Here is a 20,526-nt window from a genome sequence, read left to right as displayed (position 1 = left end):
TTATCTACAATATACCATCTCTTCCGGTTATTTTATATCTTTTTTTGCTCATACTCACTCTACATTTTTAGATACTTTTATCTTTATCCTTTTATCTAAGAGATAAAAGATTATACAAACACATATTTCATACATTCACACACATATATGAGTGTATGAGTGTGTTATAAACTATAGATTTTAAAGACTATCTTATACCTAAAATTGATTATTATGAAAGAACCTATAGTGTATAAAATATATAAAGTATAAAAAAAGACAACGCCACTGGCCACGAGTATTCGGATTTTCATTCGTATTCGGCAGTTTCATTCTACATTCTGCATTTCTACCGTAACAATTGTTTCAACCAACCGACTACTTAGACTTTGTTTAAAGTATATATTTATTATCTAGATTTATCATAACGATAAATTATAAAATAACTTTGAAATGGCTGTACACATTAAAGATAGTGTAAGTATTTTATTTAAATAAATAAATAACACTTTAATTTAATTAATAATAATTATTTTATTCAAAAATGTGGCATTCGGAGCCGCCATTTTTTAACCAATTTTTGTTTTCATTAACTTTACATTCTAAAAATATATTTTTCATTAATTGTTACAATATATTCATGGAGTTTGAATTCAAATAATTGTTATAAGTGATTACGTAATTGTAATTGATTATTAGATGTATGTATATTTTTTTTTTATAATAATTAATATGTTTGAATTAGTGATGACGCGATTTATCGTAAGCGTATGGGCGGGTCGTTTGTAATTTTTATGCGTCAAAATCGATGAATCGATTATTTTATCAATTCGATTATGACCTTGTAATTATTACGTTATTAATGATTGTCTTTCATTTTTGCCATAGTAAAACAATACAGATATTAATTTTTATAAATTTGAATTATCAGTTTTCGCGCGATTTTTTAAAAATTGTTTTTAAAAAGTAATTATTGTTTTTCAAATTGTTATTACTTTAATAAAGTAACAGTAGGCTGTTTTAAATTTTGTAAAACAAAATTTAATTAATAATTATTATGGCACCTCAGGTATTTACAAAACTTTAAATCAAATTATCAGTTGAAACATTAAAAAAAATAATTATTTAAATTTAATATTCAAAAATTAAAAATGGATATTTGGTAATAATATTTTACAATTAAATATATAAATAGATGATCAAAATTTAATCACAACAATAGTGATAGAAAATCAAATCTATGATCATCGATTATTTTAAATCGTTAGTGACCTCGATAAATTATTCGTGGCGCCAAAATTATTGTCTGCTCTATTTAAAGATAATAGGATTAAAATATACAAATTTTCTAGGCTGATTTGAAAAAAAGAATTGAGGAAGCTGGTGGTAAACTCGTTGTGATTGATTTCCATGCTACTTGGTGCGGTCCCTGCAAAGTAATCGGCCCAAAATTCGAAGAACTGGCAGCAATCCATGATTCTGTGGTATTTGTTAAAGTTGATGTTGACGAGTGTGAAGATATCGCTACTGAGTACGACATCTCCAGTATGCCAACATTCAAGTTCGTGAAGAATGGTCAAGTAGTAAGTGCAGCTTTTTACTTCCTTGATACATCACAAGGACAATAAATTAAATAATTATAACTAAATTAATTTAATTTTTTCAGGTTGAGACTATCGTCGGTGCTAGTGAAGCTAAACTTAAAGAAGCGATTGAAAAATTAAAGTAATCAATAAAAACAAAAAATAATATTAATTAAAATGCCTTAAAAATTGTTGAATTGAGAATAAAAAAAATCACAATTAGCTTAAAAAATTGTTGCTTTATTTGTAATTATTTGTACAGTATCATTCTTATATTTTGCAACACTCAATGTAGGTAGCATTTATTTTTGTTTAAAATGAGTTGAACAATCAATAATAAAAAACCTTAAATTCATATTAATGACTTAATTATTTAATTGATTAACTATTAACTAGACAGTATAGGCTGATCAATTACATCAAAGCATCCGGTACCTGTTTTGCAAGGCTGCCCGAGCATCAATCTACCTGAAGGCGATATCAAGTTGTCGCACTTGCCTTGTAATGTTGCATTTCTCAAGAAAACTAATGAACTTTCGAAGCTCATTTGCTGCAACGGTGATGCTGAAGTCTCCATTCCTTTACGACTTAGTGGCTGGAAAGTTCCTTCGAAGGTCATGTAGTCAGCGATAAGCGATAAATGTCTTGGATCAACTGTAATTCCATACATCTTGAACACATCCTTGACCTCTTTAACAATAACTCGATTCGCGGCTTCTATTCCATAAGTCTGAGATATTCCGTAAATGTCATTAGTGTATAGTCGTTGAAGATCTAAAACATCAACGTATTTTGCCATTTCAACGATGTTAAGTCCGTCTGTCTTTAAAATAGTTTCACCTTCAGGATTTTCGAATGTAAAGGCGCGTTTAATGGCTGGTGTTTCCCATAAAACAACTTTTTTAGCTGCATCACGAATAATTGTTGGTAAATCAAGCTTGATGAGCTTTAGTGGTAAGTAGAAACTGTATTTAAACCAATGGTATTTTTCTACATCAAAATCGTACTCTATTCCGTAGCTAGAGCTACTAACGACGTCTATTTTACGCTGCTCGGCGGCCATTTGCCGGGCATGAAGCATTTCTGGTGACAGAATAATTTGGTCGTCTTGGTCTTCATCTTCATTTTCATCGGTTTCTGATTTTTTATCATCAACATTTTCTTCGTCTATGTCATTAGAAATTTCTTCAGGAGCTTCTTCAGCTTCTGGATCATCATAACTTTCCATTTCTTTATGGACTTGAGCTCTTTTAACCGCAAATGTATCTTCAGTATTGCCATCTTCTTCATCTGATGACTCATGATTCTCACCAATATCTATTTTTCGTTTATTTGACTTAGTATCAGCTTCTTCAACATCGTCATCAATTCTGCCGTCTAATAACGAATCTTCAAGTTCTGTATTTCTTTTTTTCTTGTCATCAACATTAAGAAGCGTAGTACCAGATTTTTTGGCAACTTTTTTTATTTCTCTGAACAATTCTTTAAAAAATAATGTTTCTGTTCTCTCAAGTACTTGTTTGGAAGATAAACAAAATTCATGTTTATAATACTTGTGGGGTAAAAATTTAACAGTTAAATAATATTCCAATTGTCTTGATGGGCGTTGCTGCATTTTACGTTCAACGTGAATTGATTTTAGAACATCAGCAAGCGTACAACGGGTTAATTTCATACGTAAACGATTTGCAGAACGTGTTAAATTTTTAAGGTTTTTATTAAAAGGTATTTCCATACTAGGTGTTTTAATATTCTTGGAGGCCATCATTAAAATTTCTCTAAGACGCGGAATACCCAGAGTTACATTCATGTCACCTCGACCGGCAAAATGAAAAGTGTTGAGTGTCATCTGAGTTGAAGGTTCACCGATAGACTGAGCTGCTAAAAGACCTACAGGTTCACCAGCTGGACAAAGAGTATTCATAAGCTTCAAACATATCAAATCACGCATTTGATCATGACTTATTGTCGAAGTAAATGATTTTCGTGATTCCATATAATTATCGATCAAACTTTCTAGTCGTTCGGTCAAAACTCCATAATCTAAATCCTGTCTCCGTTCACCTACAATGGGTTCCGGGCATTTATTACACTCTTTCGCGTATCTTTTCTTTACTTCTTCACTAATATGCTCCCATTTCTTCGATAAAGACCACGCGGCTTTGGTACGTCCTGTGCCAGAATCAATTTCTTTATTTTTAGCGCTTTCAGCTTTATAATGATCCTGTGAATATTTAGCAAAAGGAGAGATACGAATACGTTGAAACTCACTTCCGTTTTTTGATTTCCACTTTCGTAATTTTTTTACACTTTTCATTATTTTTCCATATTCCGTAGTATCTTTGAGCTGTTTCAATAACTTCTTATCAATTATCGCATTTTTATTTTCAGCCAAAAAGTTCATTTGTTCTTTTCGCAAAAACCGTGATTTCGTAATATCTTCACCATCTTCACCGTACAACATTTGTATCAAACTACCATCAGAATCTCTTACTGTGCTGTCATAGTGTACTGATACACCTTCTAAATGTTTTATCAAACATCTTTGAAGATAACCTGAACGACTGGTTTTAACAGCAGTATCAATTAGACCTTCACGACCAGCCATACAATGGAAAAAAAATTCAGGTGGTAAAATTCCCGTCATAAAACGCCCGTCTATGTATCCTCCAGCACGAGGGGATGGATAATAAGGTGGGAAACAAGGTAGACCACGTCCACTTATCATCAATGGTGGTCGTTTACCTTCTAACTCAATTTGTGCTAATAATCCTGAAATCTGCAGACGATTAACATCAGAACCTTTTGCACCAGTTTGCACCATAAACTGTAGATTGTTACTGGGGAATTTTTTCAACAGACCTTCACCTAAACTAGCTTTATTAATAGCATTAGTAAACTTATCCATTGTAGATTTATACTTGTGATCAATTTGCGCGCGGAATTTTTTGTTTCTCCAATAAGCTTCTTCTATTTTTTCAAGAACTACCTCTTGCGGAGTTTCTTCAGGCAATTTTAATATTTCTTTTTGGACACTTTCACCTACAAGTTTACAACGCGAAATAACTTCTCTCCGTTTTTCATCCCCAGATTCTACTACAAGAATATCTTCGACACCCAAAGTGAAACCAATAAGACGTAAGTACATTTGGAATAATTTGGCAAAGGAACTTAACATTTTAGTAGAGCACGCTCCCCCATACAATTCATAGATACAATGAACTAAACCATAAGGAGTAGCACCGTAATGCGTTTTATCAAGAATTCCACAAAGCAATTCACCACCACGTAAAATAACTTCAGCCTCGCTCATTGTATTTGGATCTTTAAATTCTTCACCGCATTTCCAAGCTCTGGGCTTCTCAGCTTCCCAAGCACTGGCGCGAATTTTAGCTCCCGAAGTTAAATTAATTAATGCTTTACCCCGAGGAATGAGATTTATGATAACCGTGGATACAACTTGTTTACCCGACCACATTTCAATAGGTTTGATAATCGCAGGCGGTAGTATTTTTATCTGACCCACATGATCAGTCAAAGCGGACAATACGAGATTCATATAATCATCTTTTGTGAAAAAATTACCACGTAGAGTTAAACGCACACCACCAATAACGTGATCCTGAATTAAACCTCCCAAAGGTGTACCGTCTTTGGGTACTAGATACTGTGTAGGTACCGACGCGAGATTATAACCCTCACTACGTCCCAATTCATTTTGGGGAAAGTGGGCATTCATTTCATCACCATCAAAATCAGCATTGTATGCTTTACAATTAGAATAATGTAAACGTATAGTCTGCTCACCTTTAAGAATCCTCGCTTTGTGTGCCATAATACTGGGCTTGTGTAATGTTGGTTGACGATTCAGCAGCATTATATCCCCGTTCTGCAAATGCCGGTGAACAATTTTAACCGATTGGGCCAAGTCAGTATCCTTATTAGATGTGAGTAATCGTTTAGCAATTGCCTCTCTTGCAAGAGGGTCAGTAGCACTAAGACGCTGAACCCAGCCATCAATTTCGATCATATTAGCTCCTGGATGAACATTCGGTCCATTTATAATCATCTGCCGTAATTCAGTAACATTCCAGGGTGTCACTGCCACTGGATACGACAGTCTTTTAGCGAAACATTCCGGGAATCCTATCTCATCAATGTTTATATTAGGATCGGGAGTTATTACCGATCGGGCTGCAAAGTCAACACGTTTTCCCATCATATGCATACGTATCACACCCTCTTTTTTTTCAATAATCTGTTTTACACCTAGACAATTTGCGGACTCACTAGTTTTACTCATATCGCGATCCATTAAATGATCAACATTTGCTTGCAATCCTTGCCACGCATTATGGAGTTTTTCAGTTGGTGTTTTACCGCGTATCTGATCATAAACCGCCAAACCTTCTGGTGGAAGCTGCTCTGTATTACCGTCTTGTATTGCCTGTATTATATTTCGCAGTACCAAACAATCTGACATTATGCTTTTATAAACTTGTGATCGCGGATGTTCGAGCACTTGATTTCTGAGCATATTTGGCGGGCGAGTTTTTGGTGGAACAACAGGAATTAAATCGAAAAAAAATATATCTGTTGGAAATTCGATGTCTATTGAAGACAAGCATGGAATCATAACTTTGAGAACATCTTTGTCATTACGCCAAACTTTTCGTAAATATGCTTTTGATTGATCCGGAGTAAGCATAACTGTCGCAACTTTTTTATCAGAAAATTCGTCGTCTTCCGTTAGATTAGTAACACGTTGGACCGTTATTTTGTTTTTGAGAATTGATACTTTAGTAAATGGCCGGTGGCAATTTATACAAATTTTACTGCCAGCACATCGTTTAATTACATTGTCAATATATTTAATCCACTGGATGTTTATATTTTTTGTAGTAACATTTGATAGATTTTCTAGATGATCTTTATCATGAACAGATTTTTTTTCTTTAAGATCATTTATAAATGTAGTAACTGATTCACGTAGGAACTCTAATTCCGCAGCATTAAGATCTTTTTTGTTATCGACCAATACCCCGATTTCATGCTCTAGATCTTCAAGCTCTGTATAAAATCCTGACATGATCATACGAAACTTTCCGATGAGCAATAATTTTTCGTGACTGGGAATTTGTAAAGTAAAACATGACAAACATGTTAATTTTATCAACGAACAAAGAACTTTGTGAAATAAGGGATTGACTACAGGTACTGGCAACTCTATATGACCAAAATGACCAGGACAATTAGCAAATGTTTCACTGCATGTTCCACATGGATCTGATTGAGTATGAGTTGGTCCTAAAATAAATTTAAAAAACTGTCAATCATCTGCTTTTTAATAAAATTTATATTAATGAAGTCTGATAAATTTTTATATGAATAATTAATTATTGTCATTATGACAGTAAAATTGTCGGATAATTGAAAAATTGTAAATAATTGTAAAAAATGAAGTTTTAAGATTTATAGAATGGACTTGGGTCCACATTTTAAATTTAGTTTCTGTTGATATTTGATTTGTTTATTTAAAAATGTAAAAAATTAATGAGTGTAAATGTAGCAGACATCAGAAAAATTTTAAATTATTTATAAATGGAGTAAATAATGAAATAAAATTTTTAAAAAATGCGCATTAAAAAAATTTTGAAATTAATAAGTGCATTATTTACAAATATTATTATTCAAATTATTAACTCTATTTACTTATAATTTTAAATTTCTCTAATGTCTGCTACATTCACACTCTTTCTTACTTTCAGTGTCATAGTGTCAAGTGTCATCAACTAACAATAATTTTTAAAAATAAAATTACCTAGTGATGGATCATAAAGACCACCTCGTAGTGGAAGTCCAGTCTGACTAAAACTCAATGGTGATTTGATTTTGACAGCACTTATACGTTTAATATCTTCAGATGAGTACATAGAAAATGTTAATGCACGTGGATCCAAGTGTTTTGCCGAAACACGTGATTTAAAACGGTAAGACATTTTTTTTTATTATTAATATAACAGATATATACTTTTATTATATTTATTTTAACTCCCAATTATCACTTTATATAAATTATTATATATTTACAAGCTTCATATATTTATTTATAAGATTTCTTACATCCACGTGTTCATGTTTTGTGATTTTTATTTTCAGGTTAACAATTTAAATCACGTGTACTTTCATATATTCATATGTTTACACAAACGCATATACAATACTGGCCAATAATTCTTGAGGGGTAGCATAGAATCGGGAAAATAAAAATGTATATTACTACTTTCATACAAATGTAAAAATATAAAAATAAAAAGTTGTAAAAAAAAAATTCAATAATTAAAAATATATATACAATTAATAAAATGTAAAATTATAAATATGTATTGTAAAATAAGTAAATATAAAAAAATCCCTATAAAAAATGTCTCTATATTTGAAAATCACTAATAAAAATATTGTCACTATTTAAAAATTACTAAATAATTTTAGTGTATATATAAAATTATGAATAATTAAAAAAAAACTAAATTAAAAGGTCACTAAAAAAAAATTACTATAAAAATAAAAAATCCTACAAACCAACATTTGCATAACCAAACACGTATATAAAAAAATTATGTGAAAATAAACATCTCTAAAATTTTGAATATCTCTAAAAAATATAATATCTATAATAAAATATCTGAATAAAATATCGGAATAAAATATAACCTACAAATTGAAGAATTTCACCATTTGCTCATAATAGTGACTAAGTTTATGTTATGAATATAAGTATTAATAATAATGATAAAACAACAACAATAATAATAATAAAAATTATGGTTATTATGATGGAAAAATATTAAGGAAAACAATAAATAAATAAATAAATGAATAATTGTTAACTTATAATAATAAGAGACCTGGAGTAAATGTGAAAAATCGAAATTTGATTACTCCAAAGCACTGAGCTTGTAATAATTTACATAATTTTAATTAAATAAATTAATAATTTCATTAAATATTATATTAATTATAAAAAAAAGTGATTAAATTATAATCATTTAATCACATTAATTAATTTAAGTGTATAGTTGAAGTACAGAGTACTGTTTGGTTTATGAAAAAAAAAAAAAAAAAAAAGAAATAAAACCAATCAGTAATTTCTCATTATCACAGTGATGCTGATATAATAATAATAGAAAATTAAAATTAATAATTATAAAAATTATATTTATTATTATGATGTTGAGTTAAAATAGTAAATAAATTAAAAAATGCAAGTTTATAAAAGAACTTTGTTTATTTTTCAAGTTTTTATTTTTTTTTTTAAATGTTTAAAATTAATGTTAAAAAAGTAATCTATATTGCAAACATATAATATATACATAAGATATAATTTGTAAAAAACCATAATTTTAAAAAATAACCATAATTTTTATTATTATTATTGTTGTTGTTTTATCATTATTATTAATACTTATATTCATAACATAAACTTAGTCACTATTATGAGCAAATGGTGAAATTCTTCAATTTGTAGGTTATATTTTATTCAGATATTTTATTATAGATATTATATTTTTTAGAGATATTCAAAAACAGTCGATTATTTATAGACATATTATTTTTAGAGAGGTTTATTCTCACATAATTTTTTTATATACGTGTTTGGTTATGCAAATGTTGGTTTGTAGGATTTTTTATTTTTATAGTAATTTTTTTTTAGTGACCTTTTAATTTAGTTTTTTTTTAATTATTCATAATTTTATATATACACTAAAATTATTTAGTAATTTTTAAATAGTGACAATATTTTTATTAGTGATTTTCAAATATAGAGACATTTTTTATAGGGATTTTTTTATATTTACTTATTTTACAATACATATTTATAATTTTACATTTTATTAATTGTATATATATTTTTAATTATTGAATTTTTTTTTTACAACTTTTTATTTTTATATTTTTACATTTGTATGAAAGTAGTAATATACATTTTTATTTTGAGACATTTTTTTTTCCCGATTCTATGCTACCCCTCAAGAATTATTGGCCAGTATTGTGCCATTTGTGCAAAGTCTCACCTGGTTGGCAGCATTGTCATATAAACTGCAGATGTTGATAAAAGCATTTCCAATTTTATCATGCGATGGTTACAGCTTTTCATTATCAATGAAAATTTTGATTTTAATTTTTTTTTTAAATCTTTATTATCATTTGTTAGATTTTTCTTTATTACGATTATTAATGTAAAGAAAAAAACTGAAAAATAATATTACATTATCGATAGACTTTATTTATAAAATAAAATACAGTACAGTAATAAAATATAACACTATTAACTTAATTTATATTGTTTCTTGTAATTTTTTATAGAATTCTTTAACTTCCTGTTTCTTTACATCGAATTGATATATGGCATTAAATATAATGCTCCCATTTCTCGTTTTAACTACAAAAAGAAAAATAAATTAAAAGATTTTAATTATTGAATATGTTGGAAATACTCCAATGTTGTCGTTGAGAAGACACACACAAACCTTGTGGTGATCTAAGATACGCATGCGTAGAACTAAACAAGTCCCAAAAAATAATGTATGTACAAGTATGACCCACAATTCATTCCTTACCAAGTACCCTTGACAACTAGACATTGTGTGAAACTATATATAAACTTATGTATCGTAGAAGCGCGTGCAACTGTATATAATTACTAATAAACTTTATCATTTATTTTAATCGACTAAACTTATTATTTAAACAACAGAATAAAATTAATATCTTAATAAATATTAGTTGGGATTAAATATATAATCAGGAAAACAGGTAATTTTCTTGGGTTACATGTGTAGTTGTATTTTTTTGTTCGTATAGGAAAAATTTCTATGTCAGCATATTAATAATAACTAAGCAAACATAGAAAAAGTTACATTTTTTTTTTCTGTGTATAATTAGAAAAGTAAAATCTAATAATTACACACTTTGTTCCACTCTGGTCATTGCTGTATAGAATAAAACTTTTTTGAATGACGGCTTTAAAAATTGGACGCCATTCACATGAATAATTTCATGTATATTTTCCTGTGTAACTATCACCTATAGAAAAATACAGTCTTCTGTAATTAAGCTTCTTATGGCCGGTTCTGAAATAATATTTATTTTAGAGTGAAGTTTAGCATAATTTAACATACAAGTTTTTTTTTTCACGGAAAAAAATAAACTATATAAATTAAGAAACGACAAGTAATACAGTAATAAAGTGATCAGTAAATACTATCATTCTAAATAGTAATTCTTTAATTTATAAATTAAAACGTAAATAATTATAGTATGAATATCAAAATTTATTGTCTATGCAAGAAAAATTACTATTTGAACTTTAAAAATCGTAAGTGATACTTAGAAAATTGACGACACGTATTATAAAATTTATTATTTGGAATGCTAAAATTCTCTATATTGATACCCGGATTCCGGGTTATAATTTCAAAAGCTAATTTTTAAAGTTTATTTTTTTCCGTGTTACAGTGGACAGTATTCATTAAATTGTTAATTTCTTTATTTGCTTACCATTTTCAGTAACAAATTTTAAAGTTTCTTTGTAAACATATTTTAAATGATTGATAACCAATTCTATAAATTCGACAGCCGAGATACTTCCTTTTTTTACTTTTTTCCAAAAAATTTTCACCGAATGGTAATCGAAAAGTTGACGATTGTCGACTTTTGGATTGTTTTTGCCGCTATTAATTTCTGGTGTTGATTACATTGATGTCTAACTAAGATGCCTATGAAAACAATAGCACTTGTTAATAGGATATTCTTTTAAAATCAATTAGTGAAAAAGTATTGCAAATCAGTAAATATTTATTGAGAATTAGTCCCAAGTATTTCACTGATGGAATCAGTGATACACTTTTAGACTATTTCTATAATAAATATTCACTAATTTGCAGTATTTTTTACTGATTCATTTTATTAAAGTGGTAATTCCATACTCCGATCTATTCTCATAATTTGGTATAGAGACTTTATGAAAATGAATGAGTTCTATCAAGAATGTCATGAACCGTAATACCCTAATCAAGAAATATTATTTGAAATGATCAAAAACAATTTGAATCGTCTAATATATAGATATATACTTAGCATGGATTAAATCGATTTTCTTATTCAGGGTACATACAGTTATGAGAATCTATCGTTTTTTTTAAGCAGGATTTGATGTAAAAATTAAAAACTAACGTGTAAACAGCATTGGTGAGGGTTTTTTTTATAGATCCTAATTTTGTGTTGATCGATTTATTTATTGCTTCAGATGGATTATTTGTTTTAAATAATTCTTTTTTAAATACACTCCAGTCTTCAGGGGGATTACACATTATCCATTGTTTAAAAAAATATGAGAAAAATTTATTGAATGCTTTTGATACTAATGGCGTGGCTGCAGCGACAACATCCCAAAATAATTTCTGGATTTCAACTGCTGGAGCAAGAGGAAGCGCCATAATAATTTTTTTAATTTTATAGGCTTCATCATTTTCTTTAATTAATTTTTTTAATCCTAGTTTTCTCATATTTTTTTTCAATAGCCTAATGACAATTAATAATTCTATTATTGTTAAATATCAACAAAATTTATAAAATTGATATATGAGTGAAGAAATTACACTGAACAAAATTATTCGTACATGGGTGAAGTGAAAAAAGCAGCCGACTCGTTGAGCATTAGGATTAGTTATTGAAACAACATTGCGGATAGCTTGTTCAAAGTCCGATATAACAAAATCAGGATTCCAATCCGGAGCGATCGATGTTTTTACGTATTTTAAAACGTTTAAATAGCTGCTTTCAGTTTTTCGTGGCATTAACACGTAAATTACAGGAAAAACCTAAACATATAAAATATGAAATAAAAAATTTACATAACAATTTATCCTATAGGCCAATCTCCAGTCTCTTCAAATAAATCAGTAAAAAGTACTGCTAATCAGTAAATATTTACGGAAAATCAATCCCATATGCTTGAAACTATTTGCCCAGTGAATATTCGCTAATTGGAGTACTTTTCGCTGATTAATTTTGAGAGAACAAACCATTCATTTTTAGAGCTTGAAATTACTTGTATGTTTAAGCTCTAAAAAAAGCTATATATTTTAAACTAATAAACCGATTACAAAAAAGTATGTTACAATCAAAAATGGCTGTAAATACGTTTAATTTTTTAATTATTTAGTAGCTAGATTATGTTATTAACGAAAAATGAGATTGTTTTATATTTGTTATTTACCTCACGGTAAAGTGACCCCGAAATCACCAGTAATTGCTGAGGCTGACGGGTTTTCACCCGAAAATTCGGCTTACACCTAAATGTGCCATCGATGTACATTCTCTTACAACGGTCATCAAAATATGATACAAACGAAGGACTCCAAAGAATTAACGACGCTTCACTTCCATCACCAATAACTTTTGTCTCCATTTAAATTTTATGATGAGTTTTAATTTTTTTTTTAGTTTGTAACTCATATGCCAATAAATTTAATCCCTCGGCGGTCATAAAAAATCAAGAATAGGCGTCAAAACTTTTTGGATTTCTTGGTTGATTACCTCGGTAATCTCGTCCCATTTGGAAACGAACTTTCATAATAAGGACAAAAAGTCACGGCTGTGGTTCTCCTATAATAAAAATGGTAGCATAAATGAATATAAAGAGATAAATATTTTTTTTTGTAATTTATAGTTTTATAATATATTTCTATGAATTAATTAATTTTAATATTATTTTGATTAATATTTTCGAGTATAATTTTAATGTTATTTCAACTCAAGTAGCCCAGAGACAAATTTAAGATGTTATAAAGATGTCTTAAAAAGGACAAATTTTTTTTGTCTCACTGTCAAGTTTTTTTTTATATAAATAAGATGTTGATCCTAAGATTCATAGAAAAATTGTCTTTTTTTGTCCGTCTTAAAAAGTCATCTCAATTTGTAAATTATGTTTTGTCATTTTTCTTGTCAAGTCTTTTAAGCTGATATTTTTTTTTGACGACATAAATATCTGATTGTTTTTGACAACATTTTGTACCTTATCAATAGGTAAAAAAACAGCCTTAAAACTGCTCTTATGGATGTTACAAAGCCAAGTAGCCAGATAGGAATTGGTTAAAATAATATTTTCAAACATTTAACTGCTTGAGAGGCAAAATGTCATGCGCCCGCCTGATGCGCAGAAGCCACCAGAAATAGAACAACTAACTTACCCAAGTGAGTTGGCTGGGAATCAAGTTCGCAACCAGGAGGCCTGTACATATTACAAGCTCCTGGACATCCTTTCCCTTTTTTTTTTTATTGTAAACAACATACCTAAAACAAAAATTGCAGATGTGCAATGATACTAACAAATTATCATACTTGCTTTTGACTTTGTTGAGTACGTCTAAAGTAAGGCGAATAAATAACTTTTTTTCGAATTGTTTCAGCAAGTCAAAAGTAAGGTGAATGATTGTCGTACTCGAAGTGAAGATGAATAAGTTTAAAGTAAGGTAAGTTTTTCAATGACGAACAATTAAATTATTGTATCTTATAAAGTGATTAGTACAGTAAATGAGCCCGACCAGTAAATGAACATTATATAATTCTCACCTACATCATTTAGATTTTAATCACAATCACATAAAAAAAGACTTCATTGCTGTTTAATTGACAACTTTTAGAACTTGACTTTTAATTTTGTTGCATCCTTCCCGTACAAAGAAAATATATATGCGGGTAAATTTCATATATGAGACATATATGCCTCATATATGTCTGATATATGAAATTGATGAGACATACATATTTTTTTCGTATGGATTTAATATTGAAATATAAAGAAAACGGCTGTTCATTTATTGCTTCAGTAACTCAATAGGTAAAAAAATATGATAATAAAAAAAATTATGAAAATTATTGTAAATTACTATAAACCATATAAATTTCATATTTATGAGATAATAAGAATTACGTACCATCGGTCTTGACCAATTTTCTTATGTTTATTATAAGTATATCCATCATGATGTAAATCATTTGAAGCATGAATTTTTCTTCGAGCTGGAGGAACAAACATCGTTGAGTTACTTAGACAATAAAATGAATAGTAAATAGCGAAAAAAATGACAGTCTAGAATTCTTACATTTGAATGGCTTAAAATTTTAAACTATGCATCAAGTAATTTTAATGGTAAATTTTTAAGACTTATAGCGGGAAAAGATTTAAACTTAGAGTAAGGGAATTATTCAATAAATAATAAGAAACTTCCAATACTATGTTGTAAATTTATTTATTTTATTGAGATTAATATATGAAATAAAAAAATTAAATACATACATTTCGATAATAAATCAATTTATCAATTTTTTTACTTTAATTATTATAATTGGTAATATGAACAGGCAGTAATATTATAATTAATTTTGTTTCTTATATGTCTTTTGATTTTTTTTTATTAACATTATAATCATAAAATAAAAGTTCTATTGAAGAAAAAAAAAAAATTGGGTATTATGATGAGAAATAAATTTAATGGGCACTCGATAGAAAAATAATAACTATATAGTAAAATAATTTAATTTTTATAAAAATTTTAATATTCAGTATAAGTGCTTATTGATTAATAAGATATTAAAGTAAATATATAAGAATTGTCATAATGTTAATTTATACGATTGAAAATTTCTGTTGAAGATGATGTGGGACAATGTGTTTTGCAGCTGTAATAAAAAAGTAATAAAACATTGACTGTCCAACGCAAGACGAAAAAAATTTGGAATTCTATAATATATTTATATGATTATTATTGAATTTTTTTTATAATTATTGAAATACATTTACATATGATTAGATCAGCCACTTTTCTTTTCTGATCAGTAATTTTATTTTTTTTTCTCGTAGAATAAAGAAAATAAAATAATAATAATTATAAAAATCAATTTGTATGTTAGTTTTTTAGTAGAATGAGGTTTCAATAATATGATTATTGACAAAATTGATCATGATATTATTACTTAGCGCATGCAGTATTTAATTATAACATATGTATACAAGCACAACATTTATGTTTTTTTGTTATCCATATTTTTTAGATTGTATCGAAAAATAAAAAAACGGCTATTTTTTTTTTTTTTTTTTTTTTTTTATGAATATAGGAAAATTTTTATTTTTAATTAAAATGTTGTATCTCTTCAATGCATTAGTATATAAAAATGTACTTGATATTATTGTGTTGAATATTGATGGCATATAACAAATATTTCTTATGATTTTATGGCAAGTCTTATTCTTCAAGAAGTGAAAACATAAAAAATAAATTATTGATTTGTGTATTGTAATTTATAGTTATAAAAATAATCTAAAGGTAATTATAAAGACTTAAACTATGTTGGTTAATAAATATTGCTTGGTTGAGGCAAAACGTCAGTAGTGTTGGGCATCTTGTACAGTAGGTCTACTCCCGCCGTTTACTCGTGAGACTTGAAGATGTGTAATAAAGCATCAAATGTAAGAAAATCAGTAAACCAGTCATAATTGAGTTTCACGTCCATTTATAACGATTAATATTTGTATTTTTATAAAAATAATATTGATACAATAATAAAAAATAAAAATTTTCTGTTTTTTAAAAACTAATATTAAAAGTATTTTAATATTGAAAGTATTAAAATTAACGGATATAAGAACATAAAGTTAATGATAAAAAATTAAAGATTTGGAGTTTTAAAAGACTTAAGGTTCTTTTAATGCAAAATTAACATATATGAGAAATTTGGGTTAATAAAGAAAAAAAAAAGAGAGAGAGAGAGAAAGATTAAATTTTTTTCAATGTAATACAAATATTTGAATAATGATAAAATGAATTTAAATGAAAATTAATTAAAATTGAAAAAATAATAATAATGAAAAATCAATTAAAATATAACAGTGATCAATAAAAAATATGAATAAAAATTTGAAAAAGAAAATAAAAATGTGGATTGTTCATTTGAAAAAAGTTTAATGAATTTATAGTTATAAAAGAAGGGCATAATTTAGTTATAATTATTAAGTGCAGTTTAATTAATTCTCAAGTACTACTACAGTTTACTAAATCATTTGAAAATTTGTATTTTTTAATTAATAGTTAATTTTAATTAAAGAAGGTTTTAATGGTTCTATAAATTATCGAAATAAATGACAGGATTATATATTTATACATAAATAACAGTATATAAATAAACGTTAAATAATCGAAGGTGCTTATATAATGTAAAAAGAAAAAAAAAATTTTTTTAAAAAAATGTTTTTAATAAATATAAACATGCAATAGTCAACTCAAGATAAATTTTGATATAAATAAGTAAAATAAATAATAAAAAGAAAAGAACTGTAAATATATTATAATTAATTTTATTTTTTCGGTTCTTGATATTAAGACTATGATGAAAAATTTTTTTTTTACATTTTTAATGTTGATTATAATAAAATTGCATTCAAAAAGCTTAGCTCAAGTACTACCGCAGTTTACCAAGTTATTAATGTACTATCTATAATTTTAAAAATAACAGTTTCATTTTTAATTCGATTGATTAATAATTTCTGAAATTGTCAAAAAGAAAAAATTGTTGGTTTTAAAAAAAAAAAAAAAAAAATAATTTCAATGCATAATGAAAAGAGATTACTATTATCACGTTAATAAAATATATCGCTTTAATATTGTGTGTATTATTTTCTTTATTCAATTTTACTAAAAAATTTAATGAATAAAAATATAAAACATATTAAAATTTTTTAAATTAATATTACAGAATTGTTTAAGATAGTTAATGAAATGTGAGAAAATTATAATATGTGATTGAAAGTACACTGAGAAAAAAAAGTACTATTTTCCAAACAAGAATTTCTTGGTTCAAGAAATCCGTTCAAAATATTTATTTTATTATTTTTAATTATTAATTTCTTGAGAAAAGAGCATCAAATTTATTTTTGTTATTATATGAATTTGATATTATACTACGAGTAAACAAAAGAATAGCTTTACTTGAATTGAATAATAATTATTTCCTTCAATTCTACGAATTCTTGAGACAAAATAATATATTCTTGAAAATTATCAAGCATATATGTTCTTATATCAAGTAAATATTCTCATTAAAAGTATTTTTTTTTCTCAGTGTATTTATAAAAAAAAATTGGACTATGTTGCTTCATAATTATTTATTGAACGAAGCAAAGCGTAGATAGTGATGAGCTATAGAGAACAGTATAAATTTACTCATGCCGTTGACTTGTAAATAAAAATAGAAATGCTTAAAAAATGATTAGTATAGCAAAATTGTTGAATAAATATTGTAAAAAAAAATTTAATGTATGTATCGTTAAGGAAACAAGTACATATTATATATATATATATATATATATATATATATATATATATATATATATATATATATATTCAGTTACTTGTAATTAATTAATCATTTATGTTGAAATAACAACAGGAATACTAATACCACAATTTACAGTGGTAAAAAAAAAGGCAAAGAAAGAATATCTATTAAGATTCCGATGTTTCTATTTAATAAGAAGAGGTCATTTTGTTTTCTAGATATTAAAATATTTTAAAATAAGTGTCACTTTTATTACGAAACGTATATAAAATATATATAAATTCGTTGGAGTTTAAAGATCAATACTAAAATATTATTTTAAATTATTTGTAGTTATTATTTCTATCAAGTTATTAAAAAATTTGTGAATGTGAAATGATGTTTTAGTATTAAAGAAAATTTTTATAAAATAAATATTGTTTACAAAAAAAATGTGAGTAATAAATAAATGATTGATAAATTGTAATTGATGATTAAGAATAAAGCAAATGATATGAAATTAGTTTAATTTGTATATAATAATAAAAAAAGTATTGATAAAAAAATTACACTATGTCGGTTAATAATTGTTAGCTCACCGAGGCAAAGCGTTAGTAATAACGGGCATAGTATAGAGTAAGTTTACTCCCGCCGTTGACTCGTGACTACAATAAAACATGTTTAATAAGACATCCAAGTCAAATTTCATGTCAATTGTCATTATTAATATTTGTATTTTTAAAGAAATAATAATAATAATAATAAATATCAAAGTATGATGGGTTTTATTTGTAATAAGTATTATAAGTGTTTTGTAGAAAAAAATCCAGTAAGAATTTAATAATATATATGAAATTAGAAAAATAATAGTTTTATTTGTAATTTAATGTAAATTTAAATAATTTTGTAACTTATGAAATTGTCAAACAGCAAACTTGGTTTATAAAAAATACAAACAATTGACCCGCATGAAAAAAATTATACTTATATATTAAATCAACATTTTTTTTTACCGTTTTAATTAAATATTTTTAGAATGAACGAATATGATATATAATATTATTTATTAACAAATATTAAATTCTACGCAGGTATCATTGAATTTAAAAATAAATTTCAATTTTAAAAGGTTCATTCCAAGCTTACATCATAATCTGAATCCAAAATAGTCTAATTCAGTTTTTCATAGTCAGAGTTGTATGTTGACTCCAAAATCTACTTAATATATATATATATATATATATATATATATATATATATATATATATATATATTGAGATATTTGGATCTTTTTAGATATTTCTTCATTTTATTTTCTCAGTTAAACTGAAATGTTTAATATTCATTTTCTCAATTAAAAAAAAAAATTTTATATTATATATTTTTAAGTATATTATCCGATATATTGAAAAAATATAATGAGCATTATTACTTTTTTATATAGCATATACTTTATAATATATGTCTCGATTATAGTTAATTATGTTGGAATTTATATTTTTAAAATAAAAATAAACTAACTGTTTTATAATAAATTTTATTTTATTTGAGGGGTTTTTTTTTTTTTTTTTTTTTTTTTTTTTTTTTTTTTATTCTTATTACCAATTGTTCAATAAAATAATATATTTAATTACTATAATTCATATTAATTGCAATACAAACTTGATTGAAGAATAATTATTCTGTATTTTATTAATTCAACTTTTAATAATATTCAACACGACAGTTAAATTTTGCCGCTTATTGATGAATATTTGATATGAATATCGAAAAAAATTTTAGCGAATATGGCAGAGTTTGGATGAATAAAAATTTTGAGTATGTAAAATAATAAATATAATAATAATGTTAAATTTGATTTTTTATACGATTATTAATTAATAAATTACGAGCAACCTACAGTCACTACTAATTTATTAAATATATTTAATACGATTATAGTATACGATTTGAATTTAATGTTTATTAAAAATCTTTACTTTAAAACTTACTCCAGAATCTTTTGTTTATTTTAATTATCATATAAAGTTAATCAATAAATTTAGAAAAAAAAAATATTTTGATTCTGTATAATTATTAAAAAAAAAAAAAATTTAATGATTTTGATCTAAAAATAATAATTGTTATATATTATATATTAATGTTAAAATATTTATCTGAAACATAAAATATTGATGTTGAAAACGCTGTGGACTAATGTGTGTTGTAGCTGACATAGTAGTATAATAAAAACTTTACACGATAAGTTGAATGTTGAGTGTAAGAAGAAAATAATATGGAATTTTAAAGTATATTTGCACGATGACTATTAAATTTAGAAATGTACGTGTACATATGATCAGATCAAGGTACTTTATTTCGAAAAAAAAAAAAAAAAAAAAAAAACAATAATAATAATAATGAAATAGTAATAATTATATTAATCAATTAATTTTTATGCAAGTATAATTTAAGAGAATTGAGAATATCTCGTTATTTAAGAAATATATATACCTTTAGTATAATAATATGAGAATGAATCTAGATAGTCACGATATTATTACTTATGTTGAAAAAATATTATTATTTTCTTTTCTTGTATCAATTA

General features: G+C 26.1%; 2 protein-coding genes across 2 annotated transcripts; one reads left to right on the top strand and one right to left on the bottom strand.

The window, feature by feature from the left end:
* Positions 1 to 236: 236 nt before the first annotated feature.
* On the top strand, positions 237 to 1,917 carry LOC103570594 (thioredoxin-2). The gene is made up of 3 exons (XM_014442393.2): positions 237 to 456; positions 1,332 to 1,562; positions 1,646 to 1,917. Exons 1-3 carry the CDS (start codon positions 433 to 435, stop codon positions 1,706 to 1,708), a joined length of 318 nt encoding a protein of 105 aa, XP_014297879.1. The 5' UTR covers positions 237 to 432; the 3' UTR covers positions 1,709 to 1,917.
* On the bottom strand, positions 1,782 to 8,213 carry LOC103570595 (DNA-directed RNA polymerase I subunit RPA1). The gene is made up of 3 exons (XM_008548384.3): positions 8,145 to 8,213; positions 7,384 to 7,798; positions 1,782 to 6,869 (listed from the first exon to the last, which is right to left on the bottom strand). The coding sequence occupies exons 2-3, from the start codon at positions 7,559 to 7,561 to the stop codon at positions 1,951 to 1,953; spliced, it is 5,097 nt and encodes a 1,698-aa protein (XP_008546606.1). The 5' UTR covers positions 7,562 to 7,798; positions 8,145 to 8,213; the 3' UTR covers positions 1,782 to 1,950.
* Positions 8,214 to 20,526: the final 12,313 nt, after the last annotated feature.

The sequence above is a fragment of the Microplitis demolitor genome, chromosome 6 (assembly GCF_026212275.2).
Source record: "Microplitis demolitor isolate Queensland-Clemson2020A chromosome 6, iyMicDemo2.1a, whole genome shotgun sequence".
NCBI classification, from domain to species: domain Eukaryota; kingdom Metazoa; phylum Arthropoda; class Insecta; order Hymenoptera; family Braconidae; genus Microplitis; species Microplitis demolitor.
The sequence above is the reverse complement of the archived record's forward strand: the minus strand, read 5'-3'. Positions and strand labels throughout refer to the sequence as shown.